Consider the following 27,384-nt stretch of genomic DNA (forward strand, 5'->3'; position numbering starts at 1 on the left):
ACGTGATGTTTGTACCACTCCTGCCTGGGCTTCCAAATGGAAGCCGGCAGTATTGCGAAATAAATAAATAAAATAAATGTCCAATTACTCCTGTCCTGCGCCAACCGATTCCAACTAGAACCCACAAATTTTCTAATTTCCTCACACCATTTAGTCTTCTGCCATCCTCGACTGCGCTTCCCTTCTCTTGGTACCCATTCTGTAACTGCAATGGTCCAGTGGTCATCAAACCTGCATATTACATGACCAGCCCAGCTCCATTTTTTTCCCTTAAGGGCGGACGTGGCTTTGAAATAAACTTCCTTATTTCTTCATGGATTTTGATGAAAATTGGCACAAATGTTTAGAATGGCTCCCTGATGCTTCCATAAAAGTTTCAGAGCGATATCTTGAGAAAATTTTAATCAATATTATTCAGCAAAATATTCTCCCACTTACATTCTGGAGAGGCTGGGGAACTTAAAAAACGTGATAGAAGGCTTGTTAAGTATTGACTGCATAGCTTAATGCGTGCTGAAGGTCGTGACATTCTTGCATTTTTTTTTTGCCACACAATTTTTTTGGAGTGCCATATTTTATGTTACCTTTGCATCAAGCCGACTTTCACAGTAGATGAATAGCCATATTGTAAACTTACAAAGGGTCAAGATAAGAAAGCGAGAATGTCACGACCTGCACTGCAGCCCAAGCAACGTGACAAAAAAAAAAACGGAGTCAATATATGGTAAACGGTAACGAAGAAATCAGCCCCAGAAACTGAGCAGAAAGGCAGAAAAACTGTTTTGAGAAAACGGCTCTGAAAGTTTCATTTTCCCTTCAGTTATCTAAAGGGCACCAAATTTGTAGTCTTTGGGGTGTTTTGTGATGTGGGGGCTTCTTGTACATACATGTGGCCTCTGTCTAGTCTGGTGTGCTTCCCTCCTCACCCCCCCTTTTTATAGGGCATTCTTTGCTGCTGCTGCTCTACAAAGAGCATGGTGCCTAGGTTTCAAACCAAGTGACGTGCAGAACTCTGTGTGGGCACGAATATAGTTCCAGCATACATTCAGGCAGCCTGTACCCGCAGGCTGCCCAATTGAAAGCAATCTCCAGTACAATCAGTGAGGCTTTTTTTTTTTTTTTTTGGAATTCACCATGTTACTGAATGAAGGCTCCGAGTGTTAGCAGCCTTTCAAGTCATCTTTACTTGGCAATGGCTGTAGAACTTAGGATCAGAGAGCCAGTGATAGATATGCAGCTGCTAGGTACTTTCCAGAATTTCACTTTTGTATGATGCCTTGATCACTTCTGCAGCCAGGTGTCTGTGCCAGCCCAAGGGGCCTAGTGAACAGAGCTCGTGATCAGGTTCTCTTTGTGAAAAAGTGGTATGACAGATATTGTTACGAGCTATCGTGACAACATGATAACAGAGTGAACGCGCAATATACTTGGTTGCGAGCCCGGAGTACCGATGTGCAAAATGCATAGCCGCAGATACAAGGAGCCAACGCGCGAAATGCCTAGTCGCGGCCTCGAAGAGTCGACCCTCGATGCGCTTATTCGCGCCGTCGGAGGCGCCAATGCACAAAATGATTAGGTGAGGGTATGAGAAGTCCGCGCGCGATGTTCATGATCGCCGAGTCAGAGAGTCCCTATGCGCGAAATGTTTAGGCGCGTGTCTGAGGATTGCGTGTGCGATGTGCTTCGTCACGAATTCTGAAACACCCGAGTGCTGGAAGGCTTAGCCACATGTCCGAGGATTCTACAGGTGAATCTTGGTCGCGAAGTCTGCGTCGCCGATGCTCGGAATGCTTAGCCGCGAGTCTGAAACGTCCACAAGCGTAGGGATCGGCCACGCTGCTGTGATGTCCTCGTAGCGCCCGTTTTGACACGTCGAGATTATGGCGATTGGAGACGTCAACACTCGCGAAGTACAAAGAGCCGAGCAGACAACCCGAGCGCCGGACCAATGGCGAACCGCTCTTTCCGCAAACCGCGAACTGCTCGGCTCTTTCACGGCTCTGCACCTTGCGAGCCTGGAAGTCTCCACTCGCCGTAATCTCGATGTGTCAAAACGGATGCTACGCAGACATTGCGGTTGCGTGGCCGATACCTACGTTTGTGGACGTCTCAGACCCACGGCAAAGTATTCCGATCATCGGCGACGCGGACTTCGCGCCCCAGATTCGTGCGCGGAATCCTCGTACCGCGGCTAAGCATTTCGCGCATAGGATTCTCCGACTCGTCGATCAAGCACATCGCGCGCGGACATCTCGGGACTTCGCCTAAGCATGTTGTGCATCGGCGCCTCCGACTGCGCGACTAAGTGCATCCTGCGTCGACTCCTCGAGCCCGCATCTAGGCATTTGACGCGTCGGCGCCTCGGACTGCACGAATAAGCGCATCGAGGGTCGACTCCTCGAGCCCGCGACTAGGCATTTCGCGCGTAGGCACCTCGAACTGATTAAGCACATCGCGCGTTGCCTCCTTGTATCTGCGGCTATGCATTTTGCACATCGGCACTCCGGGCTCGCAACCAAGCACATTGCGCGTTCACTCTGTTATCATATTGTCACCATAGCTCGTAACAATATCTGTCATACCACAATTTCATAAAGGGAACCTCATCATGAGCTCTGTTCACTAGACCCCTTGGGCTGGAACAGACACCTGGCTGCAGAAGTGATCGAGGCATCATACAAAAGTAAAATTCTGGAAAGCACCTAGCAGCTGCATATCTATTACCGGCTCTCTGATCCTACGTTCTACAGCCATTGTCAAGTAAAGATGACTTGGGAGGCTGCTAACACTCGGAGCCTTCATTCAGTAACATGGTCAATTCCAAAAGAAAAAAACAAAAAAAAGCCTCACTGATTGTACTGGAGATTGCTTTCAATTGGGCAGCCTGCGGGTACAGGCTGCCTGAATGTATGCTGGAACTATATTCGTGCCCACACAGAGTTCTGCACGTCACTTGGTTTAAAACCTAGGCACCATGCTCTTTGTAGAGCAGCAGCAGCATAGAATGCCCTATAAAAAAAGGGGGGGGGGGGTAAGCACACCAGACCAGACGCCACATGTACAAGAAGCCACCCTACATCACAAAACACCCCAAAGACTACAAAAATTTGGTGCCTTTTAGAGAACTGAAGGGAAAATAAAACTTTCAGAGCCGTTTTCTCAAAACTGTTTTCTGCCTTTCTGTTCAGTTTCTGAGGCTGATTTCTTCGTTACCATTTAACATATAAACTCCTTTTTTTTTTTTTTTTTTCCACGTTGCTTGGGCTGCAGTGCAGGTCGCGACATTCTCACTTTCTTATCTTGACCCTTTGTAAGTTTACAATATGGCTATTCGTCAACTCCGAAAGTGTGCTTGATGCGAAGGTAACATAAAATATGGCACTCCAAAAAATTTGTTGCAAAAAAAAAAAATGCAAGAATGTCACAGCCTTCAGCACACATTTAGCTATGCAGTCAATACTTAACAAGCCTTCCATTACGTTTTTTATATTCCCCAGGCTCTCCAGAAAGTAAGAGGGAGCAAAATTTTGCTCAATAAAATTGAATAAAACGTTCTCAAGATATCGGTCTGAAACTTTTATGGAAGCATCAGGAAGACATTCTAAACATTTGTGCCAATTTTCATCAAAATCCATGAAGATATAAGGAAGTTGATTTTCAAAGCCACATCCTCCCTAAAGGGGTGGAGACATCAAAATTTTCGTTCATGCGTTTGTTGATTCAAACGTTGCGTCATGCTTCAGGGAGCACGATACACACAGCGGGATTCCTATATATCCGATAAATAATTTAATAATAGCATTATTATACCGAGCGATTTCGGTTTCGGTTTCTGGGCTCCGGGGGATGCTACGTCACAGAGGAGGAAACGCAACATGGCTTGGTCACGTGGGGCACAAAAAATAGTGATGTAAAACTATGCTGCGTCGTCTGCTCGCGCATACGCGTGCTCTGCCAGCAGAGGTCAACAACTGGCGATTCGAAGTGCATGTCGCAATTATTATAATTATTGCGAAGAGCGACAACAACGGTAAGAAAATATTGCAGCTTGTGAGAGTCGGTGATTCATTCCGAAGCGCCGTAAGCTTTAGCTTTGAAGTGAACCGGAAAAGGCCTAGCGACGATATCGGCGGCGCCGAACGGTCAGAGGCGGTGAAGCTGCCGTCGGTGCCAGAGTGACCACTCCTCGGTCGCTGATTGGCCGCTTTGCCATACGGCTGCCGCACAAATGGGTCCCGGGTCCGTCCTCTCTATGGCAAGACAATCTCGCCGTTCGCGAGCAAAACCGCCGTCGCCCGAGGGCCCGCGAACGGCAAACGACGTGCAGCGAGTTTCCGTGTCGGTAACGTGGACGGGCCCTCACATTGAGAAAGGCCAAGCGAACGAGAGACCGCTCCGAGCTGCCGAACTATGCGACTATGCGAGGAGAGAAGCGGACAACACGAACGCCGCATATCCTGGTCCCTTTCGGAGTCGGCCTGCCAGTGTTACACTCAAACGTGTAAAGGCCCGTCCACACGGCAACTCGCCGCACGCAGTTTGCCGTTCGTGGGCCGCCGTGCGGCGTTCATGTTGTCCACTTCTCTTCTTGTGTCCGTGTCTGCACGCCTTACCCCTACTTTGCATTAAGAAAAGATTTCTATACGCCTGTAGCTCGGTCATAGTGGAGGCTATGCTCGGTCGCTCGGCTCAGCAGGCTCCGTAATCGGCATTTCATCACTACTCATCATACGTCATGTATTTGTGCTAGTGTGCTATGACGTCAATATTTTTGTTCCTCCTCTGTGACGTAGTAACTGCCGCGCTGGCGATGGGTCTAGACTATGAGGAGTTTTTAGTGACTTTTTGGAGCTAAATTAAAATTATTTTGAAATGTTTACAGCGTCGAATACCTCGTTCTGGGTGTCCTTGCATAAGGAAGCAGCCTACAACATGCTTTTTATAGCCTCGAAATTTGGTGTCCCAACCCCTTTAAGCCAAGTTCACGGCCGCCTGCGCATGCGAGAATTCCGGAACTACAAGGCCAGAATCACTTAGAAATCGTTTTATATTGAGTTACCCATCGCGACCAGCAAAAGACATTTATTCGCAGATAAATCAAAGAAGTTTTTAAGCATATAATATTTACGAAATGGGCTGCAGAAACTTCCGAAGGGTGCTGCCAATATGTGCCTACCGAAATGCCCACCCCCCCTATTGTGATCAAGGTGAGCACATCGTGCACGTTATTATTATTTTAAATGCGAGTAGTGGTATGGCCCTGTGTCGCAGAGAACACGGCGGCAAGGTATTCCGATTTGTTCGCGAGCTAAAGTTTCCGAGTACATATATGTATGTGTACAGTGCAGTCCACTTATAACAACACCACATGTAACAATATATCGGTTATTAGCCCCGAGAACGAACTACAGGGGCGCTGCGAGCGCCGCTCGCGTGACGTCAGGGCAAGGACTCGCGCCTGTCGTCTGCTACAGTTCGGGCGTTGTCCGGGCGCTTTCTGAGGTGTTTTCGTTTGTTCGCCCTAGTTCTTTCGGCTTGTATACTTATGATGGTCGTCTCAAATATATTTTCACGACGTCTTCCTTTGCGAACATTTATTCAAAGAGCTAATTTCTTAGACAACAATGCAGCTCTCAAAGGCAATGCTACAGTGCCAGCCGAAGGAGCGCAAAAGAGCCCATCGCGGGTTTTTCATGTGCGGATGGACAATCGCAAAAACATAGCATACAGGAATCCAGTTATGATACCATACCTGCTGCGGTGCAACAAGTATGTCACAAATGCTGGCTATATATGACTTCTACAACAGTTACATTGATTTTAATCCGCTAAAACAGATTTGCTCACGACGAGTAGTTCATGGTATAATATCGAATTTTTGCATTTCTTCACAGAAACGCTCGGCAGTAACACGGGGACTTAACTAATACTGGAGTTTAGATTCTACAAGTACCACTTGCTTCTTTAACTGATTGTCAACATTAAGTGGTTCCTCCCGTGTTTACTTTAAGCAGCGGAAATTTGAAGTAAAGTTAATGAAGGCTTACAGCTATTTACAGAATACAAATAGTAATATACCAATATATATTTCCTTTTCCATGATACCTGCTCAAGTCACTTGAGAAATTTACTGGTGCTTGTTGCTTGAGGAATATACGAGTCTGTTTGGCGAACTGACACAGGCTGCTCGGCCCAATTTTTTTAGTGAGGTATGCCTGTTGGACCACATGGCTGCAGCCACAAAGAAGTCGAAGCGTCAATCATTAGTAGTATGGGACATATCGAAGATATCGAAATTCCCCGGTGGAGGGTCAGAAATCAAGTGAAAGTATATGCAAGGCTTGTGGTGCTTCCTTTATGAATGTTTGCGATTGGATTGGAGCAAACTTTATTTAGCCTGCAGTTGGGCAAGGTTCTCTTTTATGTACTGACGAAGCGAATAGTTATCCGTTTGTATAATTAAAGAACGCTGGATCGAGACATGGTGAGACAGAAGGTGCTTGAATTTTTCTTTTCTAGGCAATCTAAGCTGCGCTGTAGTAGCTCGAAAATACTTTAGCCATTCCAGTTGGTGCTGTAAAAAAAAAATGCTTTATGGTTTCAATTCAAAGTTGTAGTGAACTGATGGGTTTTGCGAACAATAGCGTGCCTTGCCATACCGGCAGTCGATTGCTACCGTTATGTGATCAGGGGTGCGCCATATTGTCGATAAAGGCTACTGAGGGACACTATGAAACATTTCATCACTTTCAATTGATTGGCTCTGGATCTTAACAACGAAACTTTTCTCTCAGGTGATTGCTACTATGGTGTTTGTGAATTAACTATGTAAATACTCTACATGACGCACCGTCGTGTTAGCAGCCATGAGCAATTCGTTTTTTGGAGCCCTGTTTCAGAGGAGGAAGAAAGTAGCAGAAACTTTTTCATAAGAAATGCGTGCATATTTTTTAAGCATTAATGAATGGCCATATTTGAATAGAACACACCAGAGTAATAAGAATCATTATGACAGCTTCGCTGGGCAGTGTCTTTCTAACATCGGATAACATGCTGACGCCAATTATGCACCAAGATTTTTCTTCCATGTAAAATGCGATGTCTTTCATAGCTAAACACTAAGGGAATGTTAAATGTTTAGCGAGCCATCATACACAACTTCACGTGTTGAATTTGCAGACATTCTTTTTACAGAAAATTTATGGATAGACACGGCGCATATGTGCATTACAAAACCAGTAGACCCCTTTAACGCTACATAGCTTGCGAAATCCAAGCCGCAAATTACTCGACTCACGCGCTTTTAAAGAAGAAACTGTGGTTAAGGCATGGCAGCTGAAAGAAGCCGACGTATCCTTCAATACGTACGGCTCGAGCCACCCATACCCCAAGCATACACGAAGGGAACGAGCGCGCATGGGAGCCGAGCAAGCCGGAACGAGCGGCGTCCTGGCCGTGATGTCACTCGCGAGAGGGCGCCACTCCTAATTCTCGCCGCTAATAACGATGGGTCAACATGAGAGTGTCATTTTATGCATTAGGTCTAGGGGGGAAAACCATTTATCACGATAGGTTATTCACCGCATGTCGGATATAACGATCAAAATTTTGCCATTTGGACGGCGTTTTCTGTGCCAAATAATCGTAACATTTGCGTTGCTTAGTTCCCAGAAACGAACAATATCGAGGCGACGTTTACCTCCGTAAGTTCATATCTGCAGCCATTACCCCGCAGCGCATCCCGCCCCGCCCGCGCACCGGAGAGTACCTGAGTAGGTGCAGCAAGCCACAAGATGGCGCTAGCTGCTTCATCCGCGTCGGCCACAGTCGCTCCGAAAGAAAGAAAAAAAGAAAGCGACAAGCAAAGTGGCACGATGGCGCCCGTCCAGCACTCAGACTCTCTCTCTCTCAATAGCAGGCTGACCCCACCGAAGCAGCGTGCAACCAACGGTACAACCCAGTTCGAAGACAGGGCAGACAAAGTGCAAAGCTGTGTCGCTTGACACAAAGATGGATATTTTGCAGGACTCTCGATGCAACTTCAAGGTGAGCGCCCTCGTGAAGAAGTATGAGCTCGCCCAGTTGACGATATCAACCATCTTGAAAACCGGGAGCACCGCGATTGTGAAGGCAGGACCTATCAGCGGCCATGCCGATCAGCGGAAAAGGGTTAGAGACCCTTTGTACGCCGATTTTGAAGAGGCGCTTTACCAGTGGTTTATCACAACCCGCGTGCATAATGTGCCTATTAGTGGGCCAATACTTGCCACCAAAGCGAAAAACTTCGCTTTTCTTTTGGGGCGCCCAAATTGTGAGCCTGGGGGAGGCTGGATTCAGCGCATCAAAGAGTGGCACGGAATCGTTTACAAAAACGTGGTAGGGGAAGCGGCGTCTTTGGACACGCAGGCAAAGCAGCATTGGCTGCAGACAAAGCTGCCCAGCGTGCTGGAGCGCTACACGGAAAAGGACCTATATAATTACGACAAAACTGCTCTGCTTTTTTTTTTTTTCAAATGTTGCCGTCGAAGACTCACGCTCTTAAAGGAGATCGATACCCCGGCGGGAAGCACTAGAAACTTAAGGTGACCGTGTTGCTGTGCGTTAGCATGGACGGGAGCCATCGTCTCAAGCCTTTCATGATCAGGCGATCAAAGAAGCCAACGTGCTTTAAGAATCAGCACATCCGGTCTGCTATCGCAGCAATAAGAAGGCATGCATGACCCGCGACCGGTTCCAAGAATGGCTGCTCAAGTTCGACAGAATAATTGAAAGCCAAGGAAGAAAAGTAGTGTTGCTACTTGACAACTGTAGCGCACATAGCGTTAACCTGAAGCTAACATCTGTCGAATTGATGTTTCTGCCTCCGAATACTACGGCAGGCCTTCATCCATTGGACGCCAGCGTGATTGCCAACTTTAATGTCCTGTATCGGCGGCGCATGCTGGAGTAGCTAATTTTAGCCATTGACCGCGCAGCTCCTGGCACGTCGGGTCATGCAGACGGGCCCCTGACCTGAAGATCAGCCTTTTGAAAGTAGTGAGCTTCGTTTATGCTGCAAAGTATGAAGTAAAGCAGTCAACCATATACAACTGCTTCAAAAAGGCAGGCTTTGTGCGTCAGGACGAACTTCCCCAACCCACTGAGACCAACACGGTGGAAGCCGCTGACATAACCGAGCTCTGGGAGCTCGTTCCTACTGGTGACACAGGTGGTGCGTCGATGGAGTTTTTGACTGCAGACAGTGCTGCCTTGTTCTGCGATGAGGTCACCGAAGATGTGCTGTCTTGACAGATGGCAAAGTTGTGCGAAGGTGGCGACGGCAGTAGCGACAGTGACAACGAGATTGACAGTGTCTCCTTGACCCCGACCACGATGTCCACGGAAAGTGCACTGTCGTCGATCGACTCCTTAATTGATTTTATGCATGCTAAAGGATTGGCGCCAGTGTTCGCGCAGCAGCTGGAATCCATGCACACCGCGGTTGTGAAGCTGAAGCTGCTGCAAAAGCAAGTGCAGATTTCGGACTATTTCAGCGCACCTAACTCTTGAAACGGTCATTGGCGCTAGAAATAAAGTTTGTTTTTCACAGCCTACTTTCTACATTATCTATTCTTTAAAGCAAGTGGCGAATTCGAGTTCGGAGCTGCAAAGATATGTTTCGCGTTCTTAATTTAAAATTTTTTTTTTAATAACTGCAGTCCAGATATAGCGATCATCGGTTATAATGATCATATTTTTCGTTTCTCTCGATATCGTTATAAGTGGATTGCACTGTATATCACAGTGCAGCCTATCCACTCTCGACGATTCGACCTTTCGATGCAGCATAAGAAGGAAATACCCTGTGTCTCATCACCTTTCGGGTAAGAGAAGCGACCACTTCCACCATTATTTTGTTCCCTACTTGTTTTAAGGGGGGACGCGGGGAACAGATCGCGAAAATTGCGAAAAAGGTCGATTTTAGGCAACAACGCATTTCAGTATCTGCAATGCCTAATCTACATTGTATCAAAATGGTTTGGCTGAGAACGCACCAAAAGTGCCAGAAAAAAAATGTATTTATCAGTACGTAGGCCGAGAAAACAGCTTGAAATCGCGTAAAATCACTGCAGTTCACAGAGCCCTGACTCGTCTTTCCCGCCACCGAACGCCGCCATCCTGGTATCGTTCGAAAGCTCGAAGTTTCACCATTCCGTTTCTGAATTCTTTGGTTGTCGCCATCTTGCAACAAACACGCTAACACAAAAGAAGTGCGGGTCCACTAGAGGCGGTCACACAGGCCCTGCGATGAAAGCTGGCCTCCGATTGGTGGCCGTGCTGAAAGGCGTCTCGCCATTGGTTGCTGCTGCAGCGGCGGGCAAGCTGGCAACCGCAGCTGACCGCAGTTGTCTGCTTTGAAAGCCACGCCGGCATCTTTCTTCGTTTGACACTCACAGAATTCAGATTTATGAAAGCTCCCAGGTCAATGTTGGATCGTCGCTTGTTCGAAAAAAAATTTTAAACGAAGCATGCCTTCAGAAAACGGAAGCGCAAGCCTCCTACGGTGAGAAAAAGACGGCGGCCAGCGGGAGAAGCGGAGCTCCCGACTGAACACGTGGATAATGTGCCGCATTATCTTGCACCGTGCGATTCCAACAGCGAAGCAGAGAATCACCCTGTGACATCGACACTGATAACCAAGCGACTGAAAGACATGCCAACGGAGGCTTCGCACCTGTGCGTACAGCCGCGCAAGACAGCAACAGAGATCGCGTTGTGGGAGGCGACGTGGGTCAAAGGTCGCCATCGCTAGCAGAGACGGTGTACCGTTCCCGACGTATCGTGCGACAGGAACACGCAGCCTGCGAGTGAGCCCCGACCGTCGCTGAGCTACACACTGTATGGTGACTCAAGGCTCACAGACAAATCGTCGCCCGAACGTCACACGATTCAGACGCGCCTCGAGCCCCATTTTGTGTCAGTGGTGATTGCAGAAGTGCAGGCATGCAGCGTTCACGACTGCCTTCACGCAGTGGGCTTCTTCGATTTTCCACTTCTGGCTACCCGCGGGCTGCCAGAGCCAGCCAGAGCATCTTCGTTTTTCTCGGGTCGCTCCGCCCACCGCGCTACGCACTTCCGCCGGGCGTTCGTCTTGCTCGCGCTGGACGGTTCTAGCTACCCGCGGGCTGCCAGGACCTGCCAGGACGATTTTGGTCTGGCTGCTCTCTGGAAGCTCTCTGGCTAGCAGACGACTAAAAGAGGCGATGGGCGCTCGCTGCCATCTTTACGGGGGACTTCACGGATTGTAACGCGGGTGCTTGAGGACTTAAATTTACCTCACTCAGCCAACTGTCTACGGTCATCTTCGGATTTCCTTACTTCTAGCGTTATCTTTATAGGTGCTAACGCACCGTTCCGTATTGCGAAGCGGTATGATACGAGCCGTGGTGAACCGTTTGAAGCTTTTGTGTGCATGTCCCCACCTGATTGCTTCTTCGCGGCAGTGAACAGCGCGCCGTGCTCTCATGCGTGCATGTTATCTGCATCATGTTCCACGGAAGTCGTAGACGCTCATTCACACATTGCGGTACATTTTGGGTTCGTCTTTCTCTGGTGGCGTTCCTTTTCACATATCTCGCGTATGTATATCTCCTTTCTCTGCAGTTAGCAAAGGCTTTGCAGCTAGCCCGTGTTCGCTCCGTCTCTCCGTCGTATGCTGTGGCAGCTCGAAACCGATATGTGTTCGAACTGCAGGCCGTTGATCTAAGAATACACTGACTGCACTCGGTACATTTAGACACACATACATTGGCTTATTGCTCTCATGATTGCGACCAATGTTGTTTTTCGTGTGAAATGTTTCGCTCGTCACAGGCGACATGCATTTTCATGCACCAGCCGCGTCCCCAGCTCCTTAAATGAGAAGCACCATCAGCCACAACAAACTTTATGAAATCAAAGCCCAAGCAGGTTGGCGCGAAATTTTATGCGTATGAGACGTACCCGATAACCTGCTTTTTCATGTCTTGTAATGACACAGCGCCAACTCATCAATGTCGCCAGTGGGCGACGTGATCGCCGCGAACAGGGATCCTCCAACTATCACTTTCGAGTATACAATCACGATTTCGCGTCTTGTCATCCGCCGCGTCGGAGGCCACCTGTTGCGCTGCGCAAGGGGAGGTTGGCCGAGTACGTGTCCTGCGCCGAGTCGCGCGAAATCGCACGAAAGTGATCGTATCCCTGAATGCAACAGTATATTTTCAAGCTGGCAACGCATAAATGGGCCGACTACGCCGAGCGCGCGCCGGCCTCGATGGGCGCGGCCATGCTGGTAGCATGTTTACATTTGGCCAGCTGTACCGGTGTTCGATTTTGCAAACTTCGGGCAGGTTCGGGTTGTCTTGGGATCCCAGCCCATGTTACTTCCTGTCAGAACCGGAACTAGCTGGCTGCCATCTGGCTGCCGGAATTCCGAAAATCGAAGAGGCCCACTGTCTGCAACTGAGCAGAAGTTCAGTTTGATGGACCAGCAAAGGCCAAGAACAAATTTCGGCCCCTTGTGACTGAGTTAATTATTGTGCAGGCTTCCGCGATGAACTCTTTGATCGCTAAAACTCGGTGTCCAAGATGCCAACAGCGTTCTGTGGGTCGGTCTGGCAGTGAAAATGGTGGTCGTGCACTACTCCAGAGGGCTCAAGAAAAGGATAAAGAACGCCTGAAGAAGGCATCCAAAGCCCACCAAACAAAGAGGCAAAGGTGTAAGAAGATGCCTGACAGCAATGATTCGAAATATTACAGTCCTGGTGCTTTTTAATAAATGTGCAGTGCTTTTAAAACTTTGGAGCCTGTTTTCTCAATTGCATTTTTTTTTTTTCGATCATCTCGCTCGTGGAAAGCGTAGCACAACAATGGCTCGACCGATTTCGGTCCAGTTTGTTTTGCTGTGATCCACAAGCTATGCTGTACTTAAAGACAGTCTTGAAATGTTTCTTTATCTTTCCATTATTTAATTATTTCACAATAACTGCATGGCTACATGCAGTGAAGCAGTCATGTGCATGTTATGTTGAGCAAAAAATTATTAGCGCAGTAAAAAAAGAATCGAACACTGTCTTCATGTAGATTAGACATTTGGGCAAACATGAAAAGTATTCCCAGCTCCCTATCATGTTTTGTCACAGTGCCAGGCTTTCCACAAGCAAGGAACTCCTAAATTCTTATAAAACAAAAACTAATGCAGATATCCTAATGAAATTTTAGATTTGTCTCTTTATTGCAATGTGCAGTGTGTGTGCCAAATTTCAGCCCTTTCTGCCAAGAAACAAAGAAGTTATTTCTTATCCCGTCCTCCTCTCTTAATTGCTGTCCGAGGCCGTCAGAATGCCTGTAGAGTTTGCCTAGCCGAATTCATGGCCACCTGCGCATGCGAGAATTCCGGAACTACAAGGCCACAATCACTTACAAATCATTCTATATTGAGTTACCCATTGCGATCAGCAAAAGACATGTATTTGCAGATAAATCAAAGAAGTTTTTAGGCATATAACGTTTACGAAATGAGCCGCAGAAACTTCTGAAGTACGCTGCTGATATGTGCCTACCGAAAGGGCCACCCTTCTTGTGGCCGAGGCGAGCACATCGTGCATGTTATTATTATTTTAAATGCGAATAGCGGTATGGCCCTGTGTAGCAGAGAACCCGGTGGCAAGGCATTCCGATTCGTTCGGGAGCTAAAGTTTCTGCGTACATATACGTATGTGTATATGACAGTGCAGCCTATCCACTCTTGACGACTTGACCTTTCTATGCAGCACAAGATGGAAATACCCTGCGTCTCGTCGCATGTCAGGTGAGAGAAACGACCACTTCTACCATTACTTTGTCCCCTACTCGTTCTAGGTGCTGTCCGAGGCCGTCAGAATGCCTGTAGAGTTTGCCGAGCCGAGTTCACGGCTGCCTACGCATGCGAGAATTATGGAACTAAAAGGCTAGAACCGCTTAGAAATCGTTCTATATTGAGTTACTTATTGTGATCAGCAAAAGACACCTATCGCAGATAAATCAGTTTTTAGGCAGGTAGGGTCCTCTGGGCTGCACTTGTTGCCATAAGCTAGCCACGCCGCCCACGGGATTACTGTATTTACTCTAATCTAACGTGCTACTTCTTTCCATTAAAACGGGTCCTAAAATTGCATACGCGTTAGAATCAAGTACCACCCTAAATCCACGTTACCATGTCGCCATCGGCATTTGAAAAATGGTCGCCTTGTACACGCTGTAGCTTCCTCCATGTGCATACCTCCATGTTGTATTTGTAACCAGATGCTGCTGTAACCTAGTCTACCGCCTGTCTTCCTGTTTGATGTGTTTATTCAATCAGCATAAAAGCACCGAATGCGAAGGCACGCCGAGTCCACCATCATGCCGCATTTAAAAGGAAAGTTATCATGTGCGCGGAGACGGACAGAAATCTGGCCACTTCCCGGGCGTACGGAGTTCCAGAAACTTGCGTGCGGGACTGGCGCTAAAAGAAGGAAAATATTTTCGCCAGCAAAGCAACAAGGAAGGGTTTCAGTGGACCGAAGCTTTGCCAAAATAGAAGAGCTGCTCGTGGTACGTGCAAGAGCAGCGAGCGGCACAGCGGCCTGTGACGACCGATCTGCTCAAAGTACGGGCAATGCAGTTAGCCCTACAGAAAGGGCTAAAGCGGAGTGACTTGAAAGCAAGCAGGTGCTGGCTATCAAATTTTATGAAAAGAAAATGATTTTCTCTACGAAGGTGGACAGGGATATGCCAAAAATTGCCTGAAGAATATGAATAGAAATTGCAGTTTTCAGCAGTATGTTTTGAAGTTGCGCCATAAAAACGGCTACCACTTCGGACAGATAGGGAAATGTCAATCAGACGCCGCTCTACTTTGACATGCCTGCTACCACAACCGTTGACAAGAAGGGGGCGAAGCAAATGCGTGTTTTGTCTTCCAGCCACGAAAAAACTAGAGTCACCGTAATGCTTTGTTGCACTGTGGATGGGCACAAGCTGCACCGGTATCTTATCTTCAGGTGGAAGATGCTCCCGAAAAGAATCGCGTTTCCAAGTGGCATGATTGTGCGCGCAAATGAAAAAAGTTGGATGACCACGGACTTGGTCGCTGACTGGATTGATGATGTTTGGCGGAAGAGACCCAGCAGTAGTTTGGGTCTGTGTGGGATGCTTGTGCTCAATGCGTTCAGGTGCTGCCTTGACCAGCACATCAAGGACAAGCTGGCTGCATGCAACACCGACCTTGTCGTAATACCCGGCGGCATAACATCGCAGCTCCAGCCGCTCGGTATTTGTTTGAACAAGCCAGCGAATGATAGAATTCGGGCGCTCTACACCGAATGGCTTGTCAGTGGCTGCCACGAATTCACGCCTGCCAATAAAATGAAGCGTGCCTCGGTGCAGAACATTGGTGGATGGGTGAAAGATGCATGATCCCGTCTGCCATGGTCAACAAGGCCTTTAAAAAGTGCGGGATTTCGAATGCCATGGACGGCACCTAGGACGAAATGCTTTGGTTTGTCGATAGCGATAAGGAGTTGTCTGATAGCGACGACGAGCAATATCTATTGCCCCACGCGACTCGTAGCGGCGCAGCGAAAATCTTGGCAGCAAGGCCGCTTCCATTTGTGTTTTTATTCATAGCAACTTTAGTGTACAGTGGAATCTCAATGATACGATCACAGCTAGTACGAATTTTCGGATGATATGAATTTTTCTGTGGTCCTGGCCAAGCCCCATTACTTTGCAACGTGCTCGAGGACGGCTGTTATGAATAGATTTTCATACTGCGTCGGTTGATACGGAAAAATGGTGCCTCACCGACGGCCGCGAAAGAGAACAGCGCGCAGTCACGTGATTTCTCTTTTTCTCTTTTGGTGCAGAGGCTGTGACTGGGTGCGAAGAGTTTCAAGAGGTGGCGCTTTTGTTGCTTTTGTGCTTTTCCTTCTTTTCCGCGCGCCATCGGACGGAGTGGCTGCTGTGCTTCGGGCCGCATTCTTTGTGTTTGTGCCATTTTGCCTAGTCATAGCGAGCTATGTCTCGCAAGCGGAAAGCGCTCTCCTTCAACGAGAAAGAGATTCTTGGAAAGGTCGATGAGGGTCCCAAGAGAAAGCAGACGGAGTTGGCTAAGGAGCTAGGCCTCGCAACGTCAACACTGAGCACAATTGTTGCACAGCGAGGGAATATCATGAAAAATGTGCTTTCGTTCAATGTCAACGCAAAGCAAGCGAAGACCGCTCAGCATGTGACGCTTGAGGAGACTCTCCTGACTTGGTTTAAGGGGGGACGAGGCCCTTGAAAACCGAAAAATCGGAAAAAAGTTGATTTTTGAAAAACCATATTTTTGGGTTGTATGTCTCGTAAACTACCTGTTCTGCAATTATCGGCACCTAATTCAACTGCAAAGTTAAAAAAAAAACGCTACTTTTGAGGCCACCGCGGTCCACAAAACACGTGCAAATGCCGAAATGAAGTCAAACTTCGCGTGCCTGCCATTCCTGGCCCATTCGGCCTGCCCGCGCCATCTTGGTGTCGTTTTGACTGAATTCTTTGTCTCTGTTTTGCCGCCTTGCAAAATGGCATCGTCGGCACGGCCGTGATGCGATGCGGAGTGCTGATTGGCTGGAGCAGCGCGTTCAAATCCCACGGGCTAAAGCGCGCCTGCCATTGGCTGCTGCGCGGGCGGCGGCGGCTGCTCCCTTTGATGCCGCGCCCGCCACGGTCGCGTCGTTGTTACCCATTGCTCCATCCACCTCAACATTAGCTTGCGAGCTGCTCATCGTCTCGCGCTATCATTAAGATTATTTCCTCAGCGTTTTTTCTTTTTCGCTAGTTCTTTGCTGCAAGCGATGCCGGCAAAGCTCAAGACAGTGCAGATGTTCGGTGCGCGGGAGCACGATATGCGTCTTGTACGAGCATCGAACTTCCAATCTTTCGCAGCGAGTGCCGACTGCGTAGATGCTTTTTAGTGGCGGAACTGTGCTGTCGGCTGTCGCCAGTCGAAAATCCGATACCCTGAGTGTGCCTGGAGCTCTTGCGGCTCCAGGCACACTCAGGGTGTCGGATTTTCGACTGCGTTAATTAAAAGCTCTGCATGAGCTTTCTAATAAAAAAACACGTTTTTTTATTAGAAAGCTCTTATTATTATATTAGAAAGCTATTTTTATTATTATTATTTTTCTTATTAAACAAGGCCTGTTTTCTCGGAATGGGTTTTTTTTCGCTAGTAGTGGGTGCTGGGGAAGGCGATATCTCAAGAACCGCTCTTCAGATTTGTATGCCGTTTTTTTTTTTTTTTTAATCTGTTCCTGAATGACTTTGCCGGTGGGTAAGAGGCTTCTTTTTTTTAAAAGCTGGTGCAGTTAATTTATAATAAGCAAATAATTTTTGATGAATGTCGTCATTACTGGCTACATCAAATTCGAAGTTGTCTTAAAATTTTTTGGAGGGGAAATTAAAGAAAAGGGCTCTTTAGCCTTCTGGGATATCTATCAACGGATCATCACAGTGAATTTCAGCTTCCTACGATGTCCTGGCATTTCTCCAGGCTTTTCCTCAGGCATATACATGAACCACCTAGTTAGACCTCAATAACTCCGGATCTAATAAACACATCTTCATGAAACTTTGCACTTCCTCGTAGTTCGGTGGTGTGAACGTACCCTGAAAGTTTCATCTGGATATCTAAAAAAATAAAAAAGTTCGGTCTCCAGGGTGGCCTCCCACCTCAAAGAAGTAACCGCAGCTGGTGTAAATATTGACGGTAAAGTTTTGCAGGAGAAAGTTGACGAGTTTGCACTTGCTCTGCACATCAATTGATTCCAGGCTTCAAGTGGGTGGCTGCAGCGTTTTAAGACTAGGCACACTCTCGCTTATAAAATCGTTTGTGGCGAAGCGAAAAAAGCTGATGAGGCAGTTGTCAGCGACTGGCTAGCGAAGCTGCCGTCGCTCATCGCGGAGTACGAGCCTCATGATCATTTTAATGCTGATGAGGCAGGTCTGTTTTTTAACCTGCAACCCGAGAAGAGCCTCTGTTTAAAAGGCAAAGCATGCAAAGGAGGCAAAAGAAGCAAACAGCGCATTACGGTTCTCTTGTGCTGTAACGCCGACGAATCGTAGAAACTTAAGCTCACGGTAGTTGGCAAGTTTCAAAAGCCCCGGTGCTTCAAGTGGGTGCCGTGCCGTGCAAAGAGCAAAGACGCGACTCTTGTTAGAATCTTTATTTATTCAAACTACTGACAACAGTATCAACAGGACTGATGGAAATCTTCCTGCTAACTACACCCATTCCCTACGTCACATTTTGGCATAAAAACGACTTGCAGCTCTTGCCCGCTTTTAGTGTGATCAAGGAACCCGTACGGGTCCCGAAACGTCTCTGTGTGTTCTTTCACCTTGACTTGGTCAGTGGCCGTAATTTCTTCATCACGTATGCTTAGGTTAGTCCACCGTCTGTCTTCCCATTTTCTGTGTTTGCTCTATCAGAATGGAAGTGCCGACTGCGAAGACGTGAAGAGTTCATCAAGATGCCGCATTTAAAAGGAATGCGATCATGTGTGCCGAGATGGATGGAAATCGGCCCGCATCACAGGCATTCGGAGTTTCCGAAACTTGCATGCGGGACTGGCGCAAACAGGAGAGGCGTTCTACTCCGCCAGCTACAGGATATGGCACTGCCACGCGGCCAATACCTTGAAAGCGATCTGCAATATGAATACAATCTACGCACCTAGGCGCACCATGCTGTGTTCTCGTCGCTTAGTTCACATTGAAGCGAGAAGCCGCACAAAGGTCAATTCGCTTGTTCCTGCTACCGCACTTCCCCACTGCAACTTTTAAAGAGGGCTTCTTCGATTTTACACTTCTGGCTACCCACGGGCTGCCAGAGCCTGCAAGAGCGCCTTCGTTTTTCTCGGGTTGCTCCGCCCACCGCGCGACGCACTTCCGCAGGGCGTTCGTTTTGCTCGGTCTGGACGGTTCTGGCTACCCGCGGGCTGCCAGAACCTGCCAGGACGATTTTGGTCTGGCTGCTCTCTGGAAGTTCTCTGGCTAGCAGACGACTAAAAGAGGCGATGGGCGCTCGCCGCCATCTTTGCTGGGACTTCACGGATTGCAACGCGGGCGCTTGAGGACTTACATTTACCTCGCTCAGCCAACTGTCTACGGTCATCTTCGGATTTCCTTACTTCTAGCGTTATCTTTTTAGGTGCTAACGCTCCGCTGCGCATCGCGAAGCGGTGTGATACGAGCCGTGGTGAACCGCTTGAAGCTTTTGTGTGTGTGTCCCCTGATTGCTTCTTCGCGGCGGTGAACAGAGCGCCGCGCTCTCATGCGTGCATGTTAACTGCATCGTGTTCCACGAAAGTTGTAGACGCTCATCCACACATTGCGGTACATTTTGGGTTCGTCTTTCACTGGTGGCTTTCCTTCTCACATATCTCGCGTATGTATATATCTCTCCTTTCTCTGCAATTAGCCAAGGCTTTGCAGCTAGCCCATGTTCGCTCCGTCTGTCCGTCGTATGCTTAGGTGGCAGCTCGAAACTGATGTGTTCGAACTGCAGGCCGTTGATATAAGAATACACTGATTGCACTCGGTACATTAGACACACACGTATGTACATTGGCTTATTGCTCTCATGATTGCGACCAATGTTTTTCGTGTGAAACGTTTCGCTGGTCACAGGCGACATGCATTTTCATGCGCCAGCCGCGTCCCCAGCTCCTTGGGGTCAAAATGAGAAGCACCACCAGCCACAACAAACTTTCTGAAATCGAAGCCCGTGCAAGCAGGTAGGCGCGAAATTTTATGCGTATGATACGTACCCGATAACCTGCTTTTTCATGTCTTGTAATGACACAGCGCCAACTCATCAATGTCGCCAGTGGGCGACGTGATCGCCGCGAACAGGGATCCTCCAACTATCGCTTTCGAGTATACAATCACGATTTCGCGTCTTGTCGTCCGCCGCGTCGGAGGCCACCTGTTGCGCTGCGCAAGGCGAGGTTGGCCCAGTACGCGTCCTGCGCCGAGTCACGCGAAATCGCACGAAAGTGATCGTATTCCTGAATGCAACTATATATTTTCAAGCTGGTAACGCATAAATGGGCCGACTACGCCGAGCGCGCGCCGGCCTCGCCGGGCGCTGCCATGCTGGTAGCATGTTTACATTTGGCCAGCTGTAGCGGCGTTCGATTTTGCAAACTTCGGGCAGGTTCGGGTTGTCTTGGAATCCCAGCCCACGTGACTTCCTGTCAGAACCGGAACTAGCTGGCTGCCATCTGGCTGCCAGCGGGCTGCCAGAACTCCGAAAATCGAAGAGGCCCAGAGTTTCCGCGGTCAATGAGCAATTCGTGTTCATGTTTGCTTGTGCGCACGTGACACTATGCTTGTTAATTTAGTTAGTAAGCTAACAATTAAACGTTTATACGGCCAATAAAACTACCATATTTACTTGCATAATGATCGCACTCGTGTAATGATCGCACCCCTGAATTCTGTCGTTAAAATTCGATTTTATTTTTTTCCGTGCAATGATCACTCCCCGAACTTACCGTAGCGATATGTCATGTGCCAAGTCTAGCTAATGATCATGCTTACAATCTGTTGAATGCTACGCAAACGACTCTTCAAACATACTAAGCGGTCTGCATGCACGAAACAGATTCTTAAGCAGATGCCCCATTTCATTCCTTTCAGCACTTTCCCCACTTTCATGAAAAAAAAAAAAGCTACAACAAAACTTGGCCTGGCTTTATTACTCCTAGCCTTTATAATGGTTGTGGTCAGCAACAACAACGAAAGTGGCACCTTTCGATTCCTCTCGTCTACACTTGTGGGCACGCAACAAATCGCGAGCGGAGCCACGTTTACAATGATACGCAAGGAGTGTACCCTATTCATACGTCGACGCTTGTAACACAGCTAAGATAATCGCCCACTCTTAGGGGAAACGTGCCGTACTAGGATAGTTGTAAAGACAAATGGCGCAGCTTTTGCAGCACGCCCACCATGTGTTTCTATGTCACTGGCAGCTAAGCGCGCCCATCTCCCTTCCTGTCGCCTCAAAGAGGACATGGCTATCTAATTTGATTTTGGTTTCTAGCGCGAAGTGAAACACGGACACAGAAAGGAGCAGACAGGACGAGCGCCACAAACTTGACGATATTAACAATATTATTCATTACTGATTTGGAAGAAACTCTTAATACACGTAATGTACACACGAGAAGGAAAAAAAATCACGTTTGGTGTGTTCAGCTTGCTCCGCCGGCCACCATTTTTGCTTTGGTGTCCCGCACTGTTACAGTGGCAGCCGCCTGTTTGTTGACAGAGGAGACACTGTTGTTGACCTGTTTTCCTCCCGCAGCAAATGAGGGATCAAAAAAACTTATTATTCTTTTCGCAGAAAATTTAACGTACGTAATGATCGCACTGCTGAATTTGCGTCACTTTTCTTGACAAAAAAGTAGTATCATTATGCGAGTAAATATGGTGCTATCCTTACTTTTGGGATAGCTGCCTACTAATTTGCTATCGCAATCGATGCTTTGCCTTTCGGTGGAACTGCAACTTTTTTTATTAATTGCAACTTTAGTGCATTGGGAGTAAATCTTTGTTTTTCCAAATGAGAGAAAGTTGTACTTCTGTATGAAATCATGAGATGCGCAGTAATGTAAAGGACTTTTCATCTTTGTTTAGGTCGCGGCAGATAGATGCGCGTTACAGTTGGTCTTTTTCTTTTATTTTTCTTTTTTGTCACGGAAAACAAGTGCGGCTACAATCGAGGGCACGTTACAATAGAGTAAATACGGTAACAAGCCTGCCACTAAGCATGAATCAAGCAGTCCCTCAAGAGTGAGTGGCTTGTTGGGGAAGTTGGCATCACATAGTGGAATGCCAGCAAACGAGATGGATGGAAGGAACAGCTTGAGAGCCTTTTGTTCCTTATGGCTCTGGTTTCCCTCTCGCTCGCTGGCATTCCACTAGGTGATGCCCAGCAGTACTCAAGGTGGCCATACTGACCTCTTTGTTTCCCCGCCTCTTGGGGGGGACAACCTCCGTCACAGTGGTGGCTGGTTGCCGTCCCTGCCGCGCCACATTGCCCAGCAGGTCACCGATGTCATCCAGGTTGAGGGACGGAGTGTCCGGCTGCAAACGCAGCAACAGCATTTTCTTTTTTGCAATCATTCGCAAAGCAATGAACTCCTCAAAGCTGCCATGTTCAGATACCGTGGAAAGGCCAGCACCAATTAGCCTCCTCTATTACTTTTGAACAAATGCTTATTTGGTTAGCCTCCCTGCCTTTCCCAACCAATTTATCTGTCTCTCTCTCTCTTGATTGAATTCGCATATTAAACAAATACCAGAAATACAATCAGAATTACATTTTTATTAAAGCGAAGCTATCTTTGTCTCTTTCTTTGATTTTTCCGCTACTTCTGCTGCTGCATGCCACGTCTGGGAGTGCTCAGAAGGTGCATATACATGGCCGCAGCTTGGCAGAGATGAAAGGCAACGTGAGAAACTCAATATGACCTTTCCATCGACAGTCCTCACAATGCCCTCTGGAGCTCCCTGGGCATCACCACAATGCCCTTCTGACGGCTGTAGTTATTCACGGGGCCCCGCAAAGGCATTACAGAAACTGCAGTGCTTACCTTTGCACGAATGCGCAACATTCCAAAGGGGAGTTGATAGAATGGTAGAGGGGAGGAAGGGCAAGGAGGCAAAGAAAGGGTAGAACTGATGCAGTCACAAAACGAGTGACTAATAAAGAGCCTTGCCACTCTTTGTTTGCAGCTCCCGTATTTGTGGGGGAGGGGAGAGCGAAAAGGTGACGTAAGAAAGCAAGGAAACGCCACTACCATATCCGGGTACAACTTTAGAACACAACGGCACTTGCCCCTACAAGGCAGATGAACACGAGCCTCCACCAAAGAGCACGCACTCTAGACTGACGTCACGAGCTGCATGGCCGGTGACCCCGCCAATGGAAACCATGGCTGCTCATGTTTCAAACTGGGCCGAGTTGTATCAGCTGTGTGCATCTGCCCCTCGTCGGAGTGAATTCCCAAACTGTTTATAGTGGTCTATCATGCCAGAAATATTATTGCGAGCTTACAATGCAGCATCTGTTCAGCGTGTGTTTGTTTTGAGCCGTGATCCGGTGAAGAAAGAATGCAGCGAGCATCGATGACGCTGCGCTACGCTTTCCTGCAAACAGGATCCCGCGGCGACACACCGCTGCAAACAAACATCGTGTGCATTTTTTCTATGGTGTTTTGTTTTACTCGAAAGTGAAGTTACGACGAGGAAAGATTTCTAAAGTCTCTCACCAACTGCGAGCAGCGGGTGTGTTCGTGTACTGTGTAGCTGTGTTTTTCGACGTGGTGAAGCAATGGAGCAAAACCATTCTTGGGAGAAATGAGAAAAGTGTACATGGACGAAACAAACCTACGAGTGTCTTAACAGAAACAATTTGTGAAAGTAACCCCCAATGCAAAGATTTGTTGCTGCCAGGTCAGTGCGCATACGATCATTGGCAGCAGCATTTTAAAGGGCCGTCAATTTTTCATATTGGTTCGTTAATAGCCAAGACGAATATTTCAGTGCCACGAACCCAAGGTATCAGGAGGTGAGCATCACCGCTAACACTTTTTCCTCTTGCCCCCTCTAGCCTCTGCAAGCGAAATTCCTTCCCTGAATCCTCCCATACCGGAGCTCGAGGATCACTTAACGAATATGTCACGGGCCCCGCTTTTTTTTTCTCTCTCCCTTCCTTTAGTGCTGGACAGCGCACTTCCATTGACGGTGTCGCACGAGAGCTGCTGCATTTGTCTTGTTTTGTGCAGTGCAAGATTTTGCGTGCTGTGCACGAGGACACCTGACTAGCAGTATAAGTCAGTATTACACAAACACTGAGGTAGGCAGAAGCAGATCACAAAGCAAGATTGCGTGCCGAGTAGAAAATGACATATCGTATTTACTCGCATAATGAACGCACTTTTTTCCCCAAAAAGTATGCATAAAGTTGGGCGGTGCATTCATTATGCGGAGCAAAATTTTGAGCGGTTTCTTTTTTCTGCAGCCACCTCTAAGAAAGTTCGTTTTGCCCAAAATACAAGCGATCAATTGTGATGGCAAATTACTAGACAGCTATATGAAAAGTAAGGACATTAGTTTTATGAGCCGTGTAAACTTGCAAACATTTGTTTCAATTCAAACTGAGCAGCGAGAATGCAGCACGCACAAAGGTATGAGCCACCATCGAGTCAGCCCCCACACAGATCGCTTTGCGGATAGGGCGCACTGCGGCCGCGCAATGCGCTGTTGCGGTTGCTGGAGTGAAACACTGCATACCCCCTCCCTCCCGTCTCCTCGGCACCATGCGCACGACAGAAAACACTGTGTTTCCTTCCCGCTTTCCTCGCTCGTACGTGGGAGATGCAATATGCAGTTGCTGCCGGAGTACCGTTGTCATCAACAGCGCGCACTTTCGAGGAAAGCGAGATGCCCTGACAACATTTTGAAGCTTCTGCCTTCTGCGTCACCCACTGCATTCAGTCCCTTTCGTGCCAACAGTGCATACATTTGGATTTATGCTGCAGGCCGCATGATTGTGTGTGATTCAGTGTTTCGTTAGGCATGCCTCGCGTGTGCTTTCGTGGTCTACAGTGATAGATGGCTCCGTCAGTCTCCGGGCAAAAGTGTTCGTCTTTGGAGCAGAAAGTTCTGCTGATAAAAGAAGTGGAAAAAGGCGGCCAGCAGAAAACTGAAATCACGAAGAAATTTGGCATACTGCCATCTACTTTATCAACCATATTAAGAAACAAGGAAGCTGTGCTTGATAGCTTTGAAAAGAGCTTCTCGGCGAAGAGAAAGCGAAATCGCGATTCAATATACCCCGAAGTGGGAGGTGCACTTCTACAGTGGCTGAAGAATGTCAGGAGTAAAAATCTCCCTGCACATGGACCTGCACTTACTGCAAAAGCTGAAGTTCTCGCCCTCCAAATGGGCCATAAAGATTTCAAGTGCAACATTAGCTGGCTTGAGCGATTCAAGAAACGACACGGCGTGACCTCGAAGTCGATCTTTGGTGAAAGTGCAGCCGTGAACCATGGCACTGTAGACGTATGGCGCCAACATCGGCTACAAGAAATGCCAGCTTTGAGTCTATAAACTGTGGACTAATGGACTTTATCGCTCACTCCATGAAGTTTCGACACTCGCAATGCTGATCAAAAATGGACCTTATTCAAAGAAAAGGTAATTTCTTTATTTAATCAATTCATCCCACAGAAACGCATTATATCCAACTCTCGTGCTCCGTGGTTTAAACCCTTTGAGGGTGAATGACAAATATACGGCGCCACGAAAAAGTCCAAAATGGTCGGTGCCGTATATTTACGGCGCCGTCTGTACGTTTAAAACGCGCGGCAATTTCCCAACTTTTTCTTTTCTGGTATGTGCTGCCACTATGTGGGAATACAGGGAATTTTTTTCTCGGGCCTCCCTTTCTTGGTTTTCGTTGCATGGTTTGTTTTAGAGCTAGTTCGCTTCGATGCATCTATATACTACCACTCACGCATTCACACGTGCGCAGGCGGGCGGCGGTTTGGGTTTTGTTCCGCAGGTGCTTTCGGCTTCTTGCGCTAGCAAAACTGATGGCTATCTTGTTACTAATCACTCAAAGGGTGAATGCCTGTTTCTCGCTTGTTTAGTGCTCACAGGGGTGTGCATAGGAAGGATGCCGCCGTGCATGCGTTTCCTTTTGTTTTCTTTTTTTGGGGACTCGCAAAAACTAATTGCCTCTGTTTGTCAATAAGATGAAGATTAGCGGAAGTTTGTCGCACATTTTGCTTTCTTAAGGGGTACACAACCACAGTTTTCTTGAGTGCGCTCACCTTCGCAGTTCGATTACGCTATGGACGCAAACATTAGTGTAAGAGCAGGAATATTTGACACTTGCAAAATATTCTCGCATGCACATTTTCTAAGCCTTATGTGTATAACAATGCATCAAATTTTTAATTCTTATAAGCTTATTTCCTTTATTTATTGTTGTTATTCATGAATAAACAGTACATATATACCAATGCAAAATACCTTTTTCCCACTTTACGGTTACTCTAGAAAAATTAAATTACGGTAAATTTTTTTTAGAACTAGGTCCCTTGGATGAATTGGAATTTGCAATTAAAAAAGTGACCCTGGGCAGTCGCATATGGCTAAAAAAAATCGACCCTCAAAGGATTAACACGTGCCTGCAGTGCCTGCTGAACAAAAAGATAAGATTATTCCGGTGGGCCAAGGCAACACAAACAGCCGAACGCCAGAACACTTATGCCACTGCCAACATGGAGTATAAAAAAATCTTGTCAGAAGCAGAAAGATTTCTGCGAATACACACTCCCGTCCCTTTTTAGAAATAACCCGAGGCAATTTTGGAATGCGGTCAGCTGGAATAGCCCCATACAGTAGGTCTCTGCAACAATGACAACACTCCAATATACCACAGTGACTGCTTCAAAGTGTTGAACAATTTTTTGCCTCGTGTTTTTCCTCTACCTTGCTGATTGCATTCCCTCATCCTTGTACAGCTGACTTTCTACCAATGGATCCAATAATCATTGATTCCACTGGTTTGATATGTTTAATTGAAAGACAAGATTTCATCTAGTTCAGATATCGAAGGCATAACAAAAAGTTCTTGAAAAACACATCTACCTGCTCAGCATTTGTGAAATGTGAACGCCAACTACAGGGCTGTTCCATCCCTCATGACTGGATGGTGGTGGTTCCCTAATCAGGTAGTACCAGTTGAATACCTATCGGCCAATTTCACTAACCAGCTGCAAACTTCTTGAGCACGTAATTTATTCTCATCTAGTTACTCTCCTTGAATTTAAAAAGTTTTTACCATTTATGTGAACATGGCTTCAAAAAATTTTTTTCATGTGACACACAACTCCTATCTTTCACTAATGATTTATTTTGCACAATGGATGCTAGCTTATAGTGGACTGCATTTTCTTAAACTTTACTAAGGCATCTTACACTGTTTCTCATGGTCTACTACTTAACCCTTTAAGGGTTGATTTTTTTCGACATATGCGACCGCCCAGGGTTGATTTCTTTTATTGCAGATTTCAATTCTTCTTATGGACTTATTTTGAAAAGGATTCACCACAATTTTTCTAGGGTGACCGTCAAATGAGAAAAAAATATTTTGCATTGGTATGTATGTACTCTTCATTCATGAATAACAATAAAAAAGAAAATAAACTTATAAGAATTCAAAATTTTATGCATTTTTACACACATAGTTCAAGACACATAGTTCAAGGCCTTGAAAAT

The 27,384-nt window shown here is 47.2% G+C and overlaps 1 protein-coding gene across 1 annotated transcript in view; it reads right to left on the reverse strand.

Moving 5' to 3' along the window:
- Positions 1-27,384, reverse strand: part of LOC142560961 (myb-related protein B-like) — a 315,010-nt gene that overhangs the window by 49,734 nt on the left and 237,892 nt on the right. Inside the window, exon 14 of the mRNA XM_075673395.1 lies at positions 22,051-22,176. Coding sequence (XP_075529510.1) covers positions 22,051-22,176 — 126 coding nt within the window. The remainder of the gene's footprint in view (positions 1-22,050; positions 22,177-27,384) is intronic.

Source organism: Dermacentor variabilis, chromosome 10 (genome assembly GCF_050947875.1).
Source record: "Dermacentor variabilis isolate Ectoservices chromosome 10, ASM5094787v1, whole genome shotgun sequence".
NCBI lineage: Eukaryota > Metazoa > Arthropoda > Arachnida > Ixodida > Ixodidae > Dermacentor > Dermacentor variabilis.